The sequence below is a fragment of the Hermetia illucens genome, chromosome 3 (genome assembly GCF_905115235.1).
Source record: "Hermetia illucens chromosome 3, iHerIll2.2.curated.20191125, whole genome shotgun sequence".
Classification (NCBI taxonomy): Eukaryota; Metazoa; Arthropoda; class Insecta; order Diptera; family Stratiomyidae; genus Hermetia; species Hermetia illucens.
In genome coordinates, this window is record NC_051851.1 from 138,427,325 (window position 1) to 138,447,464 (window position 20,140).

At 43.2% G+C, this 20,140-nt stretch overlaps 1 protein-coding gene across 1 annotated transcript in view; it reads left to right on the forward strand.

Annotated features, from left to right (window-relative positions):
* Window positions 1-20,140, forward strand: part of LOC119651033 (stathmin-1-A) — a 198,097-nt gene that overhangs the window by 5,696 nt on the left and 172,261 nt on the right. Inside the window, exon 2 of the mRNA XM_038054348.1 lies at window positions 14,974-15,282. Coding sequence (XP_037910276.1) covers window positions 15,237-15,282 — 46 coding nt within the window. The 5' untranslated portion in view covers window positions 14,974-15,236. The remainder of the gene's footprint in view (window positions 1-14,973; window positions 15,283-20,140) is intronic.

The window sequence follows — 20,140 nt, forward strand, 5'->3', positions numbered from 1 at the left end:
CAATTTTTTTCTTGGGTCGACCTTGGACCATTTACATTTGGTAGCATTTTCACGATCCGTGCTCCGGTGTTATATGCCTTGTCCTCATGTGGTTTAATTGACGGAGCCTCTGGTCAATCGTTACGCCGACTGGGAATGTATTCTTTGTGTTCCCACTTTTATCTTCATAGACGTGCACTTTCTACGCTGGATGATAAATACTAATTCCTTGTTATGTCCTGCAAGCGATATACCAGCATTCTCCAACCAGGTCCTAATATCATAAACTACTTCATTTACATAAAACAAGATTTCTTCGTCACTCCAATCTTGTCCTCGAAATGAATGGAGGCCACCTCAGTAGGTCAGAGAGTTCTTGCATCTATTTCGCAGCACAAAAGCATATCGATTAAGAAATGGACGCCAATGACCACCTAATTTGATTGGGCATTTAAGCATTTTGCCCAATCTCGCTGAATTGCAGGCATCCTTCATATCGAGTGTGATCACTGCGCAGCATTTATCCTAGTCAAGTGCGGCAGTAGCTAATTCCCAGAGAGACCAATCAGAAATAATCTATTATAGATTATTCATTCATATAGTTTACCAGTATTATTTAGAAGGCATATCGGCCTGTAGGACGAATCTTCACCCGAAGGTTTGTCTGCCTAGTTTCTGCTTCTTCCATTTTGTGTGAAATGGTCCTTCTTTATGACATGTGGTAAATGCCTCGGACAATATATTTCCTGTTATTTTGACTACTGCCTGAAGAGCTTTGTTGTTTGTTGTAGCATCATCCAAGCCAGGTGCCTTATTCCCAACTATTTTCCTCACAGCTTGTAGGACGTCTGCCCGTCTGTCTGTCATACGCATTTTCCTCAGAAATATAGGGTTGGGGAAAAAGAAATGTCGTATTTTGTCAATAGATGGCGACATTTAACCATATCTTGTGTTGTGCTGATCGCATCGAGTCATACTATACGGCGACTTGAAGACGACAAACTGTGTTACAAGTGTCTCTTTGACAGTTTTGTGATCGTACGTTTCAGTCTCAAGTTATAGCACATCAAAGATGGAGTCCACCAAGCAAGAAATTCGTCATATTTTACGTTTTTACTACCTGAGAAGTAAAAATGCAACGAAGGCGGCCGAAAAAATTTGTGAAGTTTATGGGCCTAAAACTGCACAGCCCAGCGTTGGTTCGATCGATTTCGTTCTGGTGTAGTGGATGTCGAAGATACACCCCGTAATGGTAGGCCAATCGTCGTAGAAACCGATAAAATCGTCGAAATCATCAAAGTAGACCGGCATGTGAACATTCACTCGATTGACCAGGAACTGGGTGAAGACCATAAACCCGTTTGGAGCCATTTGCACAAGATTGGATTCCAAAAAAAGTCGGATGTTTGGGTGCCACACGAGTTGACGCAAAAAAATCTCTTGGACCGAATCAACGCCTGCGATGCACTGCTGAAACGGAACGAATTCGACCCATTTTTGAAGCGGATGGTGACTGGTGATGAAAAATGGATCACGTACGACAACCTCAAGCGAAAAAGATCGTGGTCGAAGCGCGGCGAGCCATCGCCAAGCCCGGATTGACGGCCAGGAAGGTTTTTCTGGATTCGGTGGGATTGAAAGGGAATCATCCACTATGAACTGCTCAACAATAGGCAGACCCTCAATTCGGTCCTCTATTGTCACTCGGCTGTTTGAAGCTGGCGATTGATCAGAAGCGGCCAGGATTGGACAATATGAATGGTGTTCTGTACCACCAGGACAACGCTCGACCTCACACATCTTTGATGACTCGCCTGAAGCTACGGGCGCTCGGATGGGATGTTGTATCGCACCCACCGTATAGTCCGGATCTGGCATCAAGTGATTACCATCCTTCCGGCCCATGCATAACGCTGTTGGTACTACTAAGTTGGCCTCAAAAGAGGCTTGCGAAAACTGGCTGTCTGTTTACAAATAAGGAGGGGGGGTTTTATAAGAGGGGGATAATGGGGTTGCCTTCTAAATGGCAACAAGTTTGTGAACAACACGGCGCACATTTGACTTAAATCGGATAATTCTAAATATGTTAAATAAAGCGTTAAAATTCGATCACAAATACAGCATTACTTTTTCCCCAACCCAATATTTGCTGTTATTTTTACTACTGCCTTAAGAGCTTTGTTGGGGATGCTATCCAAGTCAGGTGCCTTATCCCCAACTATTTTCCTCACAGCTTCTCAAAAATATTTATACGTATTGCTAGAAACGTTGGAACTGTGAATACCTGCACATGCGGTAAATTGCATTGTTCCACGTTGAACTTAGGGGAAGGGGGCCCCCAAATACGTAAAACAAGGGGTGCATTTTTCTCATCGAATATAGCCATGTGGGGTATCAAATGAAAGATCACGATTAGTAATTTTTGAAACAGATGTTAGTTTTGACATTGGTCAAAGGATCAATTCAAGCAACCATAACCAATCGCTAAATTGATGCTGTTTTTGGCGAATATTACAGAATGCAATAATGAATAAATGTGAAAGTTCCATACACCCCACAAAATAGACAAAATATTTCAAGTGATTAACGCCAACCTACAATTGCCCAAATATGAGTCCATAATTTACGTTCCCCAAAAATGTTGGTCAATGAACTTTTAAATTGACATTTGCTACGAATGCAGAAATCGAAAGTGGACATGACAAGGTCAATTATTTGGTGAATCATAATTTGCCAAATTCGATGGACATTATTCAATAAGCACTTCAATCAAATTTATTAATAGCAAATGAGCCGAAGCGGTTCAGCATATTGGGTTCAACCAAATATGGTGGAATATTGGAGAACAAAGAAATTATGCAAATGAGAAAGGAGTAGATCTGTTGGCCAAAAAAATCACTAATTGCCCATTGCGAATGTATGCGAGTTCATCTTTGTCTCGATTTTTAAGGTGACCATTTTTTAGACTCTTGAACACAAGAACTGAACTTAGCAGTAGTGGCGCCAGCTTTCACATTTCCCGCTCAGTCTCTTCTTGGATCCAAATTTGTCTTCCTGTATGCGATGGACTTGTGGTATTCATCGGCATATAATTATCGTAATCATATGCGAAAAAGCAAGCGACTTTATTTCTCTCGTTGATTGCCAATGCACAAAAGCCGGAAACCTCAGTCCAAAAAACTTAGATCGCAATTTTAAAAATGAAAATCCACTGACCCGTAAAGGCGATTGCACTCCCAGTGCTCTGTCTCCGGTCTGAGCTGCTGCGCCCCTTTGTATTGTTCATTTGAAAAACTATCTTTCAAGTACGAGTACCTACGCAAAAAAGATCCAAAAAAGAATGTTGTGGAAATAATAGGCAGATCTGCTGGCACGCTGACTAACATATCATATAGCCGCTCCGCGCTACGGATTAAGATTCCGAAAGCTTAGATGCAATGTCAGTGGGAAGTGTATGGAAGACTAGTCGCAAATTATCGTACTTTATGCCCATAGAGCCAGAGGTCTGGTCTCCGGTGTTGCAATTGCTGCTGAGAACGTTTTCTCCTTTGAGTGACACGCTATGAAGCAGTAACTGGAACATATGGTTATTGTCTCGTTGGAGGTCATTGTATTTTGAACAAGTTTCGATGAGACTGCATTAAAATGGATCCTATTTTCGATGATTACCTTTGCATCCACTTTCCCGCAAATTTGAAACGGTGCTGAGTATTTTTTTTTAAATCATCTCAATTTATTCATTTTTAGATAAATGTGTACATAGTCCATGCTATGTCATTGAATTAGATTAAACAATTTTCTTCTTTCTAGTCTTTCTCAATAGTTTTGGAGACCGGTCTCTGACTTTTTCAATATTTGTAGTCGATCCAATTTTCTTTTCTCGCCCCTTTTCCCAAATCCAGAGTCATGTGGCCAACACTCATAAGTTAATATGAGTGCAAGCAGATTTCTGCGTTATCAGCGCGTATGAGGTCGAATGGTAGAATTATGTGAATCCGTATATAGTGGCATGGTTCGTTCAACCACGCCTGCCTTATTTCCGAAATTTAAGCTAATTTTGGCAGTCTGCGTCAATTCTCCCCAGGGCTTTCCGATTCTCATCTCTACTCCACTTTTCCATGCTAATCAATCCTGGAACTGTCGGCTCGTCGACATTGCAAGAATAGTGGCTTTAGTTGGCTGACACAGAATTGACGCCCCCCCCTAATCTACCATCGACAGAGTTATTTTTGTGTTGTCTCCCCTGGTATTTGGATTATATGCGAACGTATTCCTGTATTCGACATTGAAACAGCTTCGAGTTTTTGAATAACAGTATTAAATATTTTCTTATGGTGAGGAATCTACAACGGAAACCAGGTTTTTGGGGCATGTCTTCATGTGTGCCAAGAGTATTAGGTCTATTATATTTTGCGGCAGCAAGGAGCACGCCAATACTTCATTCACTCTTTACCAATATTTGGGTGGTACAGAAATTGGCCTGAACATCAAAGCCGATGGGAAAAAATCAAAAACCCGGCAGAAGTAACGATGGTGGGCTTCATACGTTGGATGGTGACCCGAAAGCCTTGAGATCAGACGTTTGACAAAACAAAATGGTGCAACCGATTAAGACGAGCCGGCCGGCTTCTGACCGTAACTTTTGCCATGACTGATTCTCGGAAAGAGCTTACGACCTGCTTAGGCCTACCAAGGTGCGGCTATTGGGAACAATCTATTGGTTAGTAATATTCCCGTTTTAAAAAAGCTGAAATGTCAACGATGGTGAATTACAAATGTCAAAAAATGCGTCGTAATTCCTGGAAGTTTTAAAAGGCATACTCAATAGTTTGCATTGGAATGACAATGCCGCGGCTCACAGAATTCAGTCTGTACAAAACTTTCTATTTTAATGCCAAATACACGCATTATGGATCCAGAAATTTGGATGCGACTGAACTGTATAACAATTATAGATGTATCATGTTGCTGAGTACCATCTATAAGATATTCTTGGCTATCTTGCTAGGCCCATGCGTCCCCAGTCAACATCAACAACGTTCTAAGACAAGGGGATGCCTTGCGTCCTCTTTAATCTGGCCCTGGAGCAAGTGATTCGCGATGCAGATGTAAATGCGAGAAGCACCATCCTCTTCAGGTCCATCCAACTACTGGCCCACGCTGACGATATTGACATCATGGGAAGAACAACCCGAGATGTACAGTCTACCTTCATTCATATTGAGCAGGCGGCGTGAGATCTTGGGCTGCACATTAATGACGGCAAGACAAAGTACATGGTGGAAATGCCAGCGCCAAAAACCAAAGAGCAAAGAAAGAAATAAATTTAGGAGACTACAACCATAGCTGTTAGCTATGGCGATGAAATTCGCGTACGGTTGTTGGTTGCCAACAGAGCTTATTTCAGCTTATAAGAACTGTTCCGCTCGAAATGTCTCCCTATAGGGTCTCTTACTATATCTTGTCAATCGACATGTATTGCTTGGAGACTGAAGTTCTTAGCAAGTAAAATTGCGAACTCTCAGCCGCGTTCGAGAGAAGAATCCTCCGAAAAAATGCCGGCCCCCTAAATGAGGAGCCTATATATGTGTGTGTGTTTGAGAAGAAGAAGGCGAAGAGACAAAGCCTCTGAGCACTCAGACCTTAGTGGTTCATTGTGCTCGATTCCGTTCCAACGGAATATCCCGGATTCGTTTGTGTTTCGCGAATTTCCGTTAGTGAATGTGAAGCTACCCGCTGCAGTTGTAGCAAATCAGCGGTGCACTCACATAGAAAATGTTCCGTGGATTCCGCTTCCTCATTACAAGATGGACACATATCATCTTGGAGTACTCCTACTTTAAACATATGGCCCGCCAGAATGCCCACAATACTTCTACAAGTCTCCCTGCTTTTCGATATGATAAACTTTGCCGTATGTTTGCTTGGTTCTAGCAGGAAAAGTTTAGTGTGTTTAGCAGCATTAAGGCTTATCCACCTGTCATTATGAGAAGCTTTTTCCCAATCTTTGAAAGCAACATTAGCCAATGCTACTAACACCCCAATTGCTGGTTCCGGTTCGGGCATGGGGGGAAATTGAACCCTCTTTTGCTCTCGGATGTTTAGCATCCGAGATTTCATTTCCCCTCTACACGACAATGACCGGGCACACAGAGCTGTTTCATCGTATTGAATCTAGAAACAAAGTTCAATCGATTTCTACATTCCTGAACGATTATTGAAGTGATCAAAGGACTGTTCAACGCCCTCAATGCAGCTTGAATATCACTACAGATTGCGATGCGCCTGTCCTTCAGCCACTCGTCAATCATCCAGGCTGCCGCCCTTAGGATCGCATACACTTCAGCCTGAAAAACCGTTGTATATTGTCCCAAGGGAAAAGTCCACTTCTTGTTATTCGAGAGGTAGACACCTGCTCCAGAACCATGTTCTGTTTTTGACCCATCGGTCAGTATATCTTGATACGCATTCTTCTGGTTCATCCTAATTTTTTCTTCATTTCAAGACAACTTTATATCTCCTACCAAACATATGTATGGAAATGCGAGAATCAGAAGGCATTGCGAAAACTGGATTCAGTTCTCGCAATAACTCTTCCAATGCTCTGTGCCCCTCATGCCCATTGTTTCCCCATAGATCTAATCGAATTAGTCTATGAGTTGCTCTCATTGCAGTGCTCTGAATAAACAAATCCAAGGGCTGCAAATTTAGTAATGCTGCGCCGGATGTGGTGCTCATTGTACTGGTGATACGAAAATCGGCCTATTGATAGCAAAATATATCCACATTACTACCTAAGGCCTAAGTCCCCATGTTGAGACAAAGGTCCGCCTACACAGCCCATAAGTGAGAGCTCGTTTCACCTTTACCTCTATATGTTTGTTCCAAAGAAGCTTCTTGTCTAGGATAACTCCCAGATATCATATTTCACTTTTTCGGAGAGTTAGTCTAGAATGCAAAGGCCATTCAGTTTCCTCTTTGTTGTAAATAATACCATTGTGGCTTTATTTAGATTTACTGCTTGAGGCACCAATTTTCAATCAAATCAACGTCGCGTTGTGTATTTCTACATATCCTTCCAAGATTTTAACCAACGTCTGGCACAGCCACGTCATCTGCATAAGCTTGAGCGTATATTGGCAGATTTTGCAGTTCGCGTAGTAGTGAGTCGATCAACATACTCCACAGAAGTGGCAATAGCACCCCTCCTTGAGGGCAGCCTTTTGTCGCTTCCATGCTCTCTGGCGGCATCATAGAGCTTTTGGAAGCCGCACAATCTAACGCCCATTAAATGTCAATGAACACGCCCATCGCGTACTCGCCTTTCAAGAGTTGCGTCCTCTATCTTTGAAACCAAAGAGTGAAGAACAGATTCACAGGACTTTCCTCGTTGGTAAGCATATTGGTTTTCATTTAGAGGGAATGACCTGAGGGTTTCTCGCGAATGTGACGCTCAACCAGTCTCTCCAGACATTTCGACGAAAATGAAAAAGCTGATTTGTCTAAAGTTCTTTGGATTGGATTAGTCATTTTTCTCAGGCTTATGTATGAAGACCACTTTCTACCAAGGGGAAAGCGCATAGCCCAGAGGAAGACATCCAAGAAAAATATTTCTTAGTCGCTCTGAGAACTCTATACCGTCCCTTACCAAGGCTGGGTAGATGCCATTCATGCCAGGTGCTTGAAAGCGTTCAAATGATAGTCTAGCAGCTTTTGCCTTTTCATTGGTAACAACTGCTCTCGCAGTATACCCTCTTGCAATACGTTCGTGTTTAAAGGTTTGCAGAAACCGCCAATTTTTTTCCTCGCACTTCTGAGACCTGTTCCCCCAGGTGGTGTACTTCCAAGATAGTCTGTATTCGTGAAAGTAACATCCGGTTTTCTAAGAGAGCCCAACTTGGCCAACTCATCCTTATTAAGGACTCTGCACAACCTGGAAGTCTCTCTTTCACCTTCCAGTTCCTCACAGTATGCTCTAAAAGAATCTCATTTCGAACATTTTACGAGCCTCTTATATTCGCACTGTGAATAGCGGAAGTTTAATCAATCTCCTTCCTTATTTCTTTTGCAAGCACTATTTAGAAGTCGTCTGGTGAATTTCCCGAGTCTTTGGAGTTCACGGTTCTACCATGGAAACGTTCTACCGCATTTGCTTCGGAAAATAGGACAAGCCTCTTCAAAAGACTTAAAAGTGTGCGATTCTGAGTTTCCAATTGATCTTCTCTTGCCAACGGAGTCCTTTGTCTCCTAGGGAACTCCACTTTGTCCTCAAGAAGTTCATTGAAATTTGCCCACTCCATTTTCCTAGGATTTCGTCTTTGTACTACAGACTGCCCGCCCGCGATATTCAGGCCAAATTCTAGGTAACGATGATCTACGAGTGAGCCTTCATCTAGCACACGCCAGTCTCTAATTAACTCTAACAACTTTGGAGTGCCGATTGTTAGGTCAATTACTTCACTTCTTCTTAGCCCCACGAACGCAGAGGCGTATCCTACGTTCGTGGTCATCAGACCAGCTGAAGTGATAAAATCAAACAGCTTCTCTCCTCTAGGAGTGCATTTGCTACTGCCCCAACAATTATGCTGAGCGTTCGCATCAGAACCTATTAAAAAAAAAGTTCAAGGCCACTTGATTCTACATGCGATACCAGATCCCTTAGTTCTTGCGTCGGCGGAGAACACAAAGAAGGGTAAGTAAGCAGAAGAAACTATAGCGTTTCTCCCATTAACCTGATATTGTAAGTTAAGGTAGTAGTCTGGTAACTTATGCCTATTTTCATGACTTTTTTGGAGGGTGGTTTTTTATAGGAAAATGAAAATGAATTATCTTGAATATTTAAAGTGTTTTTATTTACATATTGAAAATATAAAAAAAAATTTATTTGAAAAAATTTAATAGTTTATAACTATTATTATTGTCACTCGAAGTTGGAACCTCAAAAAAAATGCACATGGGTGGCCCGGGTGATTTTGGCTCTTGATGTCATCTGAAATCAAATATTCTTGATTATTCTTAATCTATAGACATCTCATTCTGGTCGGATCTATCGAAGTTAAATTTCAAGCGTAAATCACAAAATGGCGGACTTTGAAAAAAAAAGTCCTTTTATTTTAGCAAAGAAAGGGTTGTAAAATAAAAAGTTAGGGGTGGAAAAAATTCTCTTTAGTACCGACGAGAACTATACGTGTGTAGAACAGCCTGTTAAAATTTGAAAGCAATCGGTTCAGTAGAAAAAAAGTTAGGACCCGGGCCGACCAGAAAAACAATGTTTTGAGAAAAGCTTTTTGGAGCTGCGTTAAAGTTTCTTTGACTCGTCTGTACATACGCTTTTTCACATGTAAAACGCACTCATTTTTTTCAACTTTAGGATCATTGTTATAAATATTTGCTTCTAGTAAATTTTTATAAGTTTTGGAGTCCCCATCACCAATATATTTTTTATATTTTACACCGAGCTCTTCAACGGATCGTCGAAACATTTCAATAACTCCGTCAACCTCCATCTTACCAGAGCTTCCTTCGTGATTCGCCGTACACTCAGTCTGATGATCCTCGTACCATTCTAAATATTCATCTTTATTTTCTTTACCCACCCACTTTTCACAAGCTTTACAAACTTTAGATTTAACGATAACGTCTATAACTTTATTAGAGTACTTTCCGATTAAAGAAACGATACCTAGTAGTGACGTAAAGCCACGTTTTGCCCATGAACCATCACCCGAAACTGTTATTTCATCTGCAATATTTCCTTCTTGCTCATTTGCTTTTTTTTCTTCTTGTGCTGCTTTACGAAATAAAACTTTAGCAACACTTTTAACAGCAATATGTATTGTATCAAGGATACTGTAGTATCCGCTCTTACTTAACCCTGGTCCCAAATCCATCATGGCACAAAAAATGTTTATACCCGATAAACCAACACCGAGTAGTCGCATAACAAAAGTAAGACGTCTGTTGACCTCAAACGCATTCCTCACTTTTGGGCAAGAATTAATAGTAGTGAATTCATTGCACTTACACTTTATACACAAGTTAAATCCCAATCCAACTTGAGATTTTTTAAGAAATTTTATACCACTCTTGCAAGCTTTACAAATCAGAACACTTTCTAAAGCACTGAATACTAAAGTAAAACTTAAAAGAGCGTAAGTTGAGCTCTCATCAATGGCTACTTCAATATCTTCTTCATTTTTTAATTTTTCAGCAGACTTGCTCACACATGTTACATCTTTTTCAGCAGTGTATCTATTACCGTGAAATTTTCGCTTGATGCCTGGATCTCCAGGACTTTTCGTACCACGTTTTTTTCCTTTCCTATCCATCTTAGATGCTTACGTGTCAACGCACGATCAAATACTAACGAGTACTGTGAGTCAACAGAGTCAACCCAGGTATAAAAATGCGCGCAAACAAAAGAAGGGTCCAAGCGGTTGCAGCTGTGGGTCAACTTGAAAGGTTGGACTCCGAGGCGCTCTAGGAAACTCGTTATAACTCCCGAAATATTTCGAATTTCTGTCTGAAATTTTCACAGTATATTCTCAAGACATTGCACTTTCAAATTAAGCAAAAAAAATATTTTCGATTTTTTGAACTCAAGTTACCAGACTACCACCTTAACCGCAACGAGGTCCTGGAAACAGAATTGTCCCAGCATGGTTGCTTCTAACAATTTTGACATCCGAACGCAGGCCCTCGGTCTTGAGGGTCTTTCATCAAAGAAGATCCTAGTCCCCTTGACTGATCCAATACAACAGATTTTATTAAAACGAATCCATGGCTCTTGAACCAGAAATATATAGGGACAGTCCTGAAACTTTGCCAGCCTTACTGCCAGTAGATAGGAAGAGGCTATGGCATGCTGGAGGTTAATTGGACTAACTCTTATGTTTGTAGACATAAGTGTAGTCTAATATGAAAATAGCCACTAATTGAAAAGTCTGCTGCGTTCAGTGTTGATCTCACCTAGGTTATCAGCTTGTCCTCACCTTTCGCCGAAAGTTCCGCTTTCTTGCGGGCGATTTCTCTGGACATCGCCCCACTTGGTGATGTAGCAACGCTCATATTCCAAGAAACCTTGCCTTCTTTCGCAGTGCCTTTCGTTGTCGTCGGCTGGGAGCCCACCCAGGTTTACGGCGTCCAGGCTGCATGGATTTGTTTCCACATACCGGAATTAGACCAGTTATGTCCGCATCAACAGCTTCCCTTTCTTTCGCTTTTCCTGTTAGAGGCAGAGGAGAGCATTTTGCCAGGCAAGCCTATAGTCCCTTCTCCTTTGCAGCTGAAGTTTCCGTTTGCCGGGCCTTCCTCCTCCGTTTTTTGGAAGAGTTAGGCAACAGTGCTACCGGCAGGCTGACCGTAGCCAGCTTTCCAGTTCCTCTCATTAAGAGAGTTGCTGTACTATCCTTTCTGACTGACCGTGTCGTAGACATCGCGGGTAGGTTTTCCACTGAAGTGGGTCTGTGGATCTTCCAGAGATTTTTTTATTAGGGGATATGGAACTGGTGAGGCTTCCAAAATCCGTGCATCGGCCACGATCTGATTTCTCAAAGTCGCTACTACTTGGAAAGTTACAATCCTTTGTTTCCATCTTCATGTGTGTTTGTATGCCCTTAGTGTGGTAGTAAACTACGACACGCTCCCCCACCACGACCAAGTGGTGTTCGGGGGGAGCCGCAGCCAATATAACGTTGAAAAGAAGACGAGGCAGACCCTGCTTGAGGCGGAGCGGAGACATAGGTCAGGACGCCAGACAGCTTTTAGGAACATCGAACTGCGTGGTCAAAGGGTAGTATAGGTCCCAGGGCGAAACGTGGATTGGTACCCACGATGGAGCATAAAACCTGGGAAATGCTTGCTGAACCAACATCAACAGCTCTACTACCAAACCCTATCTCCACCTCCACGTGGTGACCGCTGGGAGCTCTTTCTTAACGAAAAGCTGCAGACGGAGAAGGATGAAGGCGAGTCTCCCGTGCCTAAAACCGGGACAAATTGTACCAACTGGTCCTCCAGTTTGGAGATTGGGTAGGGCTGTAGGGCGGAAAACAATTTGTTACGAAGCCACAACAGGAGCCTAGGTCTGGCCGGATTATACAACGACGAACCCAGCAACGACAACGGAATAACGATTTGCGCATTTTCTCATGGAACGTGCGCTCCCTGTACAGAGATGAAGCTGATGAGCAGCTAGCCGATACCCTGTCCCAATATAGGGCTGATGTAACAGCATTGCAGGAGATGCGTTGGACAGGGACCGGTTTCCTGAAGAAGAGCCGCTACAGCATATATTATAGTGGCCATCCAGTAAACCATGTGCTCGGAGTAGGTTTCTTAGTCAGTCAAAAACTGAAACCTGTTGTTATCGGCTTTGAAAACATAAGCGAACGGCTATGCACTCTGCGCTTGCGAGGCAAGTTTAGAAATATAAACCTCATTAACGTTCACGCCCCTATAGAGGAGACTGCAGAGTCGGAGAAGGATACCTTCTACGAGGCAGTAGAACGAACCGTCGAAGCCTGTCCCAGATATGATATCAAAATCATACTTGGGGATTTTAACAGGGAAGGAACTCTATTCATGCGATACGTTGGCTCCCACGTGTTGATCGAACGCCGCTACCTCTCACCCTTGATGAATGTCAGAACATATAGGGGGGCCAATATAGACTCGGATCACTATCTCGTTGGCATGGTGCTCCGAGCTCGAATAACAACACCACCTAGAATCCCCTCTGACAATCAGGTGGGAGTTAACACTGAATCCATCCACAACAAAACCCCCCGCGACACATATAAGAGGGAAATGGATGCCGCAACAATCGCAATCAACAGAGGACCTGGAGATGAAGCATCAACAAATGATCTTCACAACCACCTGAAGAACGTTATCGTTGATCCGGCCACAAACATACTTGGCCCCAGCCGCAAAAGGAGTCGGAACGGCTGGTTTGACGATGAATGTAAGCTAGCAACGGAACGGAAGAATGCCGCATACCGAGTAATGGCGCATTCTCAAAGAACGCGGGCACGCACAGAGACTTATCAAGAACTCCGTCGAGTGGAGAAGCGACTTCACAGACGGAAAAAGGAAGCCTGGGAGAACCAACAAGTCTGTGAACTAGAAAATTACAGGGAGCAACCGTACCAGGCGCGGAAGTTTTACCAACAAGTCAGCAGGATGAAGCCCTATACACCTCCATGCTCATCCTGCCGGGACAAAGACGGAAATCTGATTTCCGACAGAATGGGCATATTGGAGCGATGCGTTGAGTACTTTGATGAACTACTGAACAACCAGAACATTGGCGAGTTGGAGGTCCCGCCAACTGAAGACCACGGACAAATACTGCCACCACCAAGTATAGGAGAAACAGTCCGTGCAATTCATCGGCTAAAAAATCATAAGTCGCCTGGAGCCGATGGAATTACAGCCGAATTGGTTAAATATGGAGGCGACCAGTTACACAAAGTGGTTCATAAACTTGTGCTCAAGGTATGGGGCAGCGAATCAATGCCTAACGATTGGCAACGAGGCATTATCTGTCTCATACATAAAAAGGGAGATATCACAGAGGGCAGCAATTATAGAGGTATCACGTTGCTGAGTACTATCTATAAGATATTCTCCGCTATCTTACTAGGCGAGATAGCCCCATACGCCCACAACATTATTGGCCCATGCCAGAGGCTTCACTCGAGGCAAATCAGAAACAGATCAGATTTTCTCTCTGCGGCAGGCGATGGAAAAACTGTTGGAATATGTACAACAGTTGCGCCATGTCTTCATCGACTTTAAAGCCGCCTATGGTAGCATAGTCAGGGTAAAACTGTACACGGCCATGAGAGAATTCGGTATCCCGACGAAATTAATAAGACTGACCAGGATGACCCTGACCAATGTACGGGGCCAGATAAAAGCCAGATAATACGACAAAGGGATGTTCTATCATGCGTCCTCTTTAACCTGGCCTTCGAGAAAGTGATCCGTGATGCTGAGGTAAATGCAAGAGGTACGATCCTCTTTAACTCCACTCAACTACTGGCCTATGCTGACGATATCGACATCATGGGAAGAACCACCCGAGACGTACAAACTGCCTTCATTCAGATCGAGCAGGCGGGGCGAGATCTTGGACTGCACATCAATGAAGGCAAGACAAAATATATGGTATTAGCAACGTCAGCGCTGAAAAACAACCAACCAACAACATCAAACCGCATTGGTCAAACGGGAAGAATAAAGATAGGAGAATAAAACTTTGAGACCCTTGACAATTTCTCCTATCTAGGTTCGAAAATCACAACCGATATCAGCTACTGTTTCGCTCGAAACGTCTCACCATAGGGCCAAAGCTCTTACTGTACAAGACTATGATCTTGCCAGTGCTCATGTATTCCTCGGAAACTTGGATTCTTAGCAAGAAAAAATGCGAACTCTTGGCCGCGTTCGAGAGAAGAATCCCCCGAAAATTTTTGGCCCCCTACATGAGGATGGACGATTCCGTAGCCTACACAATGACGAAATCTATGAGCGATACCATGACCGTCCTGTTGTGGATAAAATCCGGCTCAATAGGTTACGGTGGGCGGGACACCTAATCCGTATGGATGAGGACGATCCCACCGGGAAAGTCTATAAGGGCAATATCTATGGTAGGAAAAGAAGACGAGGCAGACCTTGCCTAAGATAAAGCGATGGCGTAGGCCACGAAACCAAACAGCTTTTAGGGATGTCGAATTGGTGGACCTCGGCGCAAAACCGGGATGTCTGGAGTTCCTTATTAAGGGATACCTAGACCAGATATCGGGTTTTGTGCCGTTGACGATGATGAACTGCTATTTTCAAGAAAGTAGAATAATCTATTGGTATTACTAATCAATCGTGAAAAACTTGCGAAATCTCTACATTATGTTTATATCGTCCTTTGAATCAATAATGATGGATGATAATCCTCCTTTATATAACGTTTTTTTTCTTTTTTCGTTCCAGATTGAGCTCTTGTTTTACGAGCAATTTAAAGTAGTCGTAGCCGTCCAAATTTTTGACGATTATCCTGGTGAAACGTCGGAATTTGACACATCTACATCGCTCCTATTTATTGCTACGGCGCGGCTAATATTACTTCGCACAGTCAAACGATTTGTATTTTCTTCTCGTATTTTTTGCGGTAACTGAAAAGACGCAAGCGCTCGGTTTTTGCCAATAAGTGAATTAATTGCACGCAACCTACGTTTTTAAAGTCAACCGAAGAAATGTCTCAGCCAACGGATGCTGTTAATGGTCATGAATCAGCAGAAGGTAAGTGGGTTGATGAGTTTACTTTGCTGTTAATTTATTATTGTAGGATTAGATTGGAGAGAAACAGTCACTCGGTATGGCACAATGGATGTCTATATTTATGGGTGAGATGAGCCACAGAGAAGAGGTGGTCCGGTGTATCTGTATTCAAGAGCTATCGATCTAGATAAAGTTGCGAGACTCTGTTTTGCAATAACTTTGCTAATCACCGCAGTTTGGTGTAAAAGCGAAATTGAAAACTTTCACTAACTTGAACTTTCGTGGGCATAAGATTGATGTAACATCGCCTTTTGCTTTCTAATCTGTGCAAATATACACAAATGGCCGCAAATGTCAATAGAAGCAGTTGGTCCACCTACCCGAGTTCCATCGTGGTCGACCTAAATCCAACCGACCTATCTTTTCATTTGCTAATTTTATCATCACCTTTCCTTCCTTATTGTATATAAATGGAATTCCCGAATTAGTTTCGTATCATTGATCTGAAATATCTTCCGTCTCTTCATTGTGTTGTATTCTACCGAGAAAAGGTCTTGTGAGAAGGAACCCAAGACTGCGTACCCTTTCTGATACCGCCATGAAATTGACAGAACCTAACCGAATCATTTTATATTCTATATGTGAGTACTTTTCCGGCGACTAGAAAAATCAATGGTTAAATAGAGCAGAAACTTAAGCATTTTCCGGATATTTTTATAAAAGTGAAGGATATATACCTTGTTCAATGTCCTAGGAGGGATGCAGGAAGGTTGAAATGTATACACATGGATTTGTTTTATTGACCATTTTCGGATTAGAGGGTGAATGAATGGTTCGATTTCTAATACTTGGGGCTTTGCATTTTATATAACAGTTTGTCCTGAAAGGAGAATAATGTCCAATCTTAAAATACAAACTTTAGTGTTGTCTTTTCTTCCCATCGCCCCAAAATCTCCTCAAGATGTTGACGGGCTGCAAATTCTCATGTATTTTTGATGAAGGGACTCTTGCTTTCATTAAAAAATACTCGTACTTTAAAGATCGGATCTTCCTGTCTAGACACTTGAAAACGTCGAGGCACCCACTTAATTTTCGTCCTGGAGATAGTGACATTTCAGCGTCATTCACAGAAAATTGTCCTTCTAAAATAGATGCCTTAGAGCAAAGCAAACTAATAAATAGCTCTGAAAGCAACACGGCGAACTACAACAGGTTCTTGACGACGACATCCCCAGCGGCCGGAAAAATAATCAAATGACTCCTGATACGGGACCAAAATATGTATACATATCTTTTGAATTATTTAATGAAAAGAATTTAATTCCCAGCAGAGGCGGAATTTATTGTTTGCATACTAAAAAGGCTCTAGACTGTCTGCTTGGGTTGAAGATTTTCTAAATTTGAGTTAAACAAGCAGCATACCAATAGGAGGAGAGAGTGCTCGCTCTGCCGGAAGGTGTACACAATTCGAGGTTTCGTGATGATTGCTTAATCCTTGAGGATTCGCTTCATAGTACAGCTAGCTGACAATATATAGACAACGGATTTCTGTCGTTAATTAAGAGACATTTCTATGAAATGAGTCTGATATTTATGTACCATGATTGTTTGAGAATTCCCAACGAATCAATCTTGAGAGCTTTTAGAAAGATGCACGATGGGGATCGTTCGCTGTTCATAGGGGAGAATTTTATAGAATTTATTCTGTCTTTCAACAAGTATTTCAGTTATTCCTTTCGTTCTCCCCTTTTGGGGTGTAGAAAAAAATTCTAGTCAGGCAAGACCCCTTTTTTATTCGGCATCTGAAATGGATACGAGGTAAAGTGCTTTATGTGAGTAAGTTCTTGAAATCTAGGTAGACAGGCGTATTTCGATTTCAGAGGGAATGAATTATGAAAATTTCTGGCACCCTCTTAGGAAGTGCTTTTGTGCCTTATTCATGTAAAATTCGTTGCTAATTGGTTTTTGGTTTTCGTTTATGGTACGCCAGGAAAGATTTTAGCTACGGGATTAATGGAGTCTCTATAAAAGTAATTATTTGGATGGCCAAGTTGAAAGAAGGAGAGAGGTGTCGAGAAATCAAATTCAAAATATGGTAATCACTTCTCTTTGAATTATAATGTTTACCGTTTCCATGATAATAATGAATATCCAGAGAGGTCATTAGACTAATTGGACACTTTGACCAGTAAAAATATTAGAAACGGATAACTTATATCTGGCAATGATACTATTTTCTCCAATATATAGATTTGTGTTTTCATCGCTTTTCCGGAGATTCACTATCGCTGCTGGTGATTGTGCCATTCCGTCTTTGCCGCAAATTTATGTGTACTCGCTGAACACGTTGATCCTTTCCCAAAAAAAAAAGTAGGGTTGCTATAACTAATGTTGCCTTGTCTGGCTTGAAAGAGGGGCTCTAACTTTACGAGCTATCAGGTGGGAGGGTAGGTAGGTAGGTATCAGTGGCCGCTCCGAGGAGCACAATTAGCGCTTTGGTGCGCCGTTTTGATGCCACAGACTCCTAAGACCGTGACTTGTTATGGGAGCAGGGAGGCAGAGTTCAGCCGGCTCGGATCTTCAGAGCCAGCCCGTAGCATTCACGAAGGAAAGCAGCTCTCCAACCCTGCAGCTAGAAATCTTTCTGAGGTCCTCACAGAATGGTTTACTCTGTCCGCAGCCTGACTCTAGCCAGAGCTGGGCAATCGCAGAGAAAGTGCATGAGGGTTTCCGTTCCTTCTCCGCAGCTTCGGCAATGCCTAGCGGCATGGTCCCCTATGGGCCAATGCCCCGTGCAAACCGCGGTAATCTTGAATGCATTTGCACACGTCTGGCACAGGAGCTCTCATGATCGAGCTATGTTATAAGCGGGCCAAATCCTCCTTGGCTTGGCACAGCTTGAAAGCCTTCGCCATCTCAGGCCCGCGGCTGCTAGGTAGTGCGAGTAGACTCGGCCCCTGACAGCCCGCTCATTCCCCGCTATGTTCCTATGCACGGGAACCCAGAGGAGAGTGACCTTGAGTGTGCCGCCCAGACGGATGAGCGCGTCGCTGCACTGCCCCACCAGCCGGGAAGATGTCGTCGTTGAGTACAAGGCCTTCATGGCCGCTTGGCTGTCGGTCAGAATGGTTATGTTAGGCTTGGGGCTTGAATCACGCGCCAGCCATCGACAGACTTCCAATATCGCCAGTACTTCCGCCTGGAATACACTGGCGAAACCTGGGAGACCATACGACTTGGATACACCGTGTGTATTCGAGAAAACCCCCCCGCCGATTCCATAGGCCATCTTTGATCCGTCCGCAAAGAATACTGTGTCATAGTCTTGCAACACGCCGCCGGTCTTCCACTTTGCCCTGGTTGGAAGGTCCACAGCAAAGTTTCTCGTAAAGTTCAGCTTGCGTGTGACATAATCCGTGGGATGTTGCTGTGGCCGTAGGACTTCGCTGCCCAGCATCCGGACTCACGTAGTCTGACGGCACTGCACGCTGCAACATATTTAATGTGGAGGTCTACGGGGAGGAGATGCAGGAGTACATTGAGAGCATCTGCCGGGCAGGACTGCAGAGCCTCAGTAGTACCCAGACACGCGGTTCTTTGAATCCTATTAAGCTTCGTTCTATTGTATTTTTTCTTCAAAGCCTGCCACCATACAATAGAGCCGTACGTTAGGATCGGACGCACTACCATTTCTTTGCAAAGGTTCTCTTGCAGGCATGGAAGGCTATACAGGCCTTCTTAACCCTCAGTTCTATGTTCAACCTCCAATTTAGCTTAGGATCCAGTATGACACCCAAGTACTTTACATTAGAGGAAACCAATCTTTGCTCATTCAGCCGTGGTAGATGGAATTCAGGTATCCTTGTCTTGGTGGTGAATAGCATCAGTTGCGTTTTGGTTGGGTTTATGCTGAGTCCGCATCTTGCGGCCCACAGGCACACCTTTCGCAACGCTCCTTCCATGATGTCGCTCATAATGGACAGAAGCATCCCTGATACTAATATCATCAAGTCGTCGGCATACGCCACCACCTTCACCCCGCTGCTTTCCAATGTACATAAAATTTTGTCCATTACTATTAACCAGACCACCGGTGAGATGGCGCCACCCTGGGCGCGGGGCGAACTGTTCACAGTTCTGGTCAAGTGGTTACCTCCCAGATCCGATGGTGTGGTCACAAGTCAAAATTGGCTTAAACATCGAAGTCCATAGGATACAACCCAAAGGACGAGCGAAACAGCGACGGTTTGAAATGATAGATGATGATTTGAAAGCTTCTCGACTCCAATCGGCCAACCGTGTGGCCGAGAAAAGTAACGAATTTGATTTAGGCGAGCTGACCCCACTTCGGAACGGGCTCATCCGATCTTGTTTAAAAGTGCTGAAAATCTTCAGAGCCATCAGCCGGGATATGAAATTTACTTTTTTTTCGACTTTCACGAGTCTGTCAGCGGCTATGTTTGTGTGGACAATAAATAGAACAATTCTAGTACTGGGGAATATTTGGCTTTTTTGATATATTCTAGGTAGTCCTTGAAGCTCAACTTAGCATTGAATATCATTATCAATATTAAAGTGCAACCGGTATCCGGTCTAGGCCTGCCTCAATAAAGAACATCCTGGTTTTGCGCCGAGGTCAACCAATTCTGAGGCAGGATCTGCCTCAACTTTTCTTGCTAGGAACCCAAGTCTCCGAGTAATACATGAGGACTGGCACCATACAGTAAGAGCTTTGAACCTATGGTGAGACGTTTCGAGCGGAACAGTCTTTGTAAGCTGAAATAAGCTCTGTCGACTGCCAACAACCGTCTCAAAGTTGTAGTCTCCTATCTTTATCCTTCTCGTGGGACCAGTGCGATTTTATGATATTGGTTGGTTG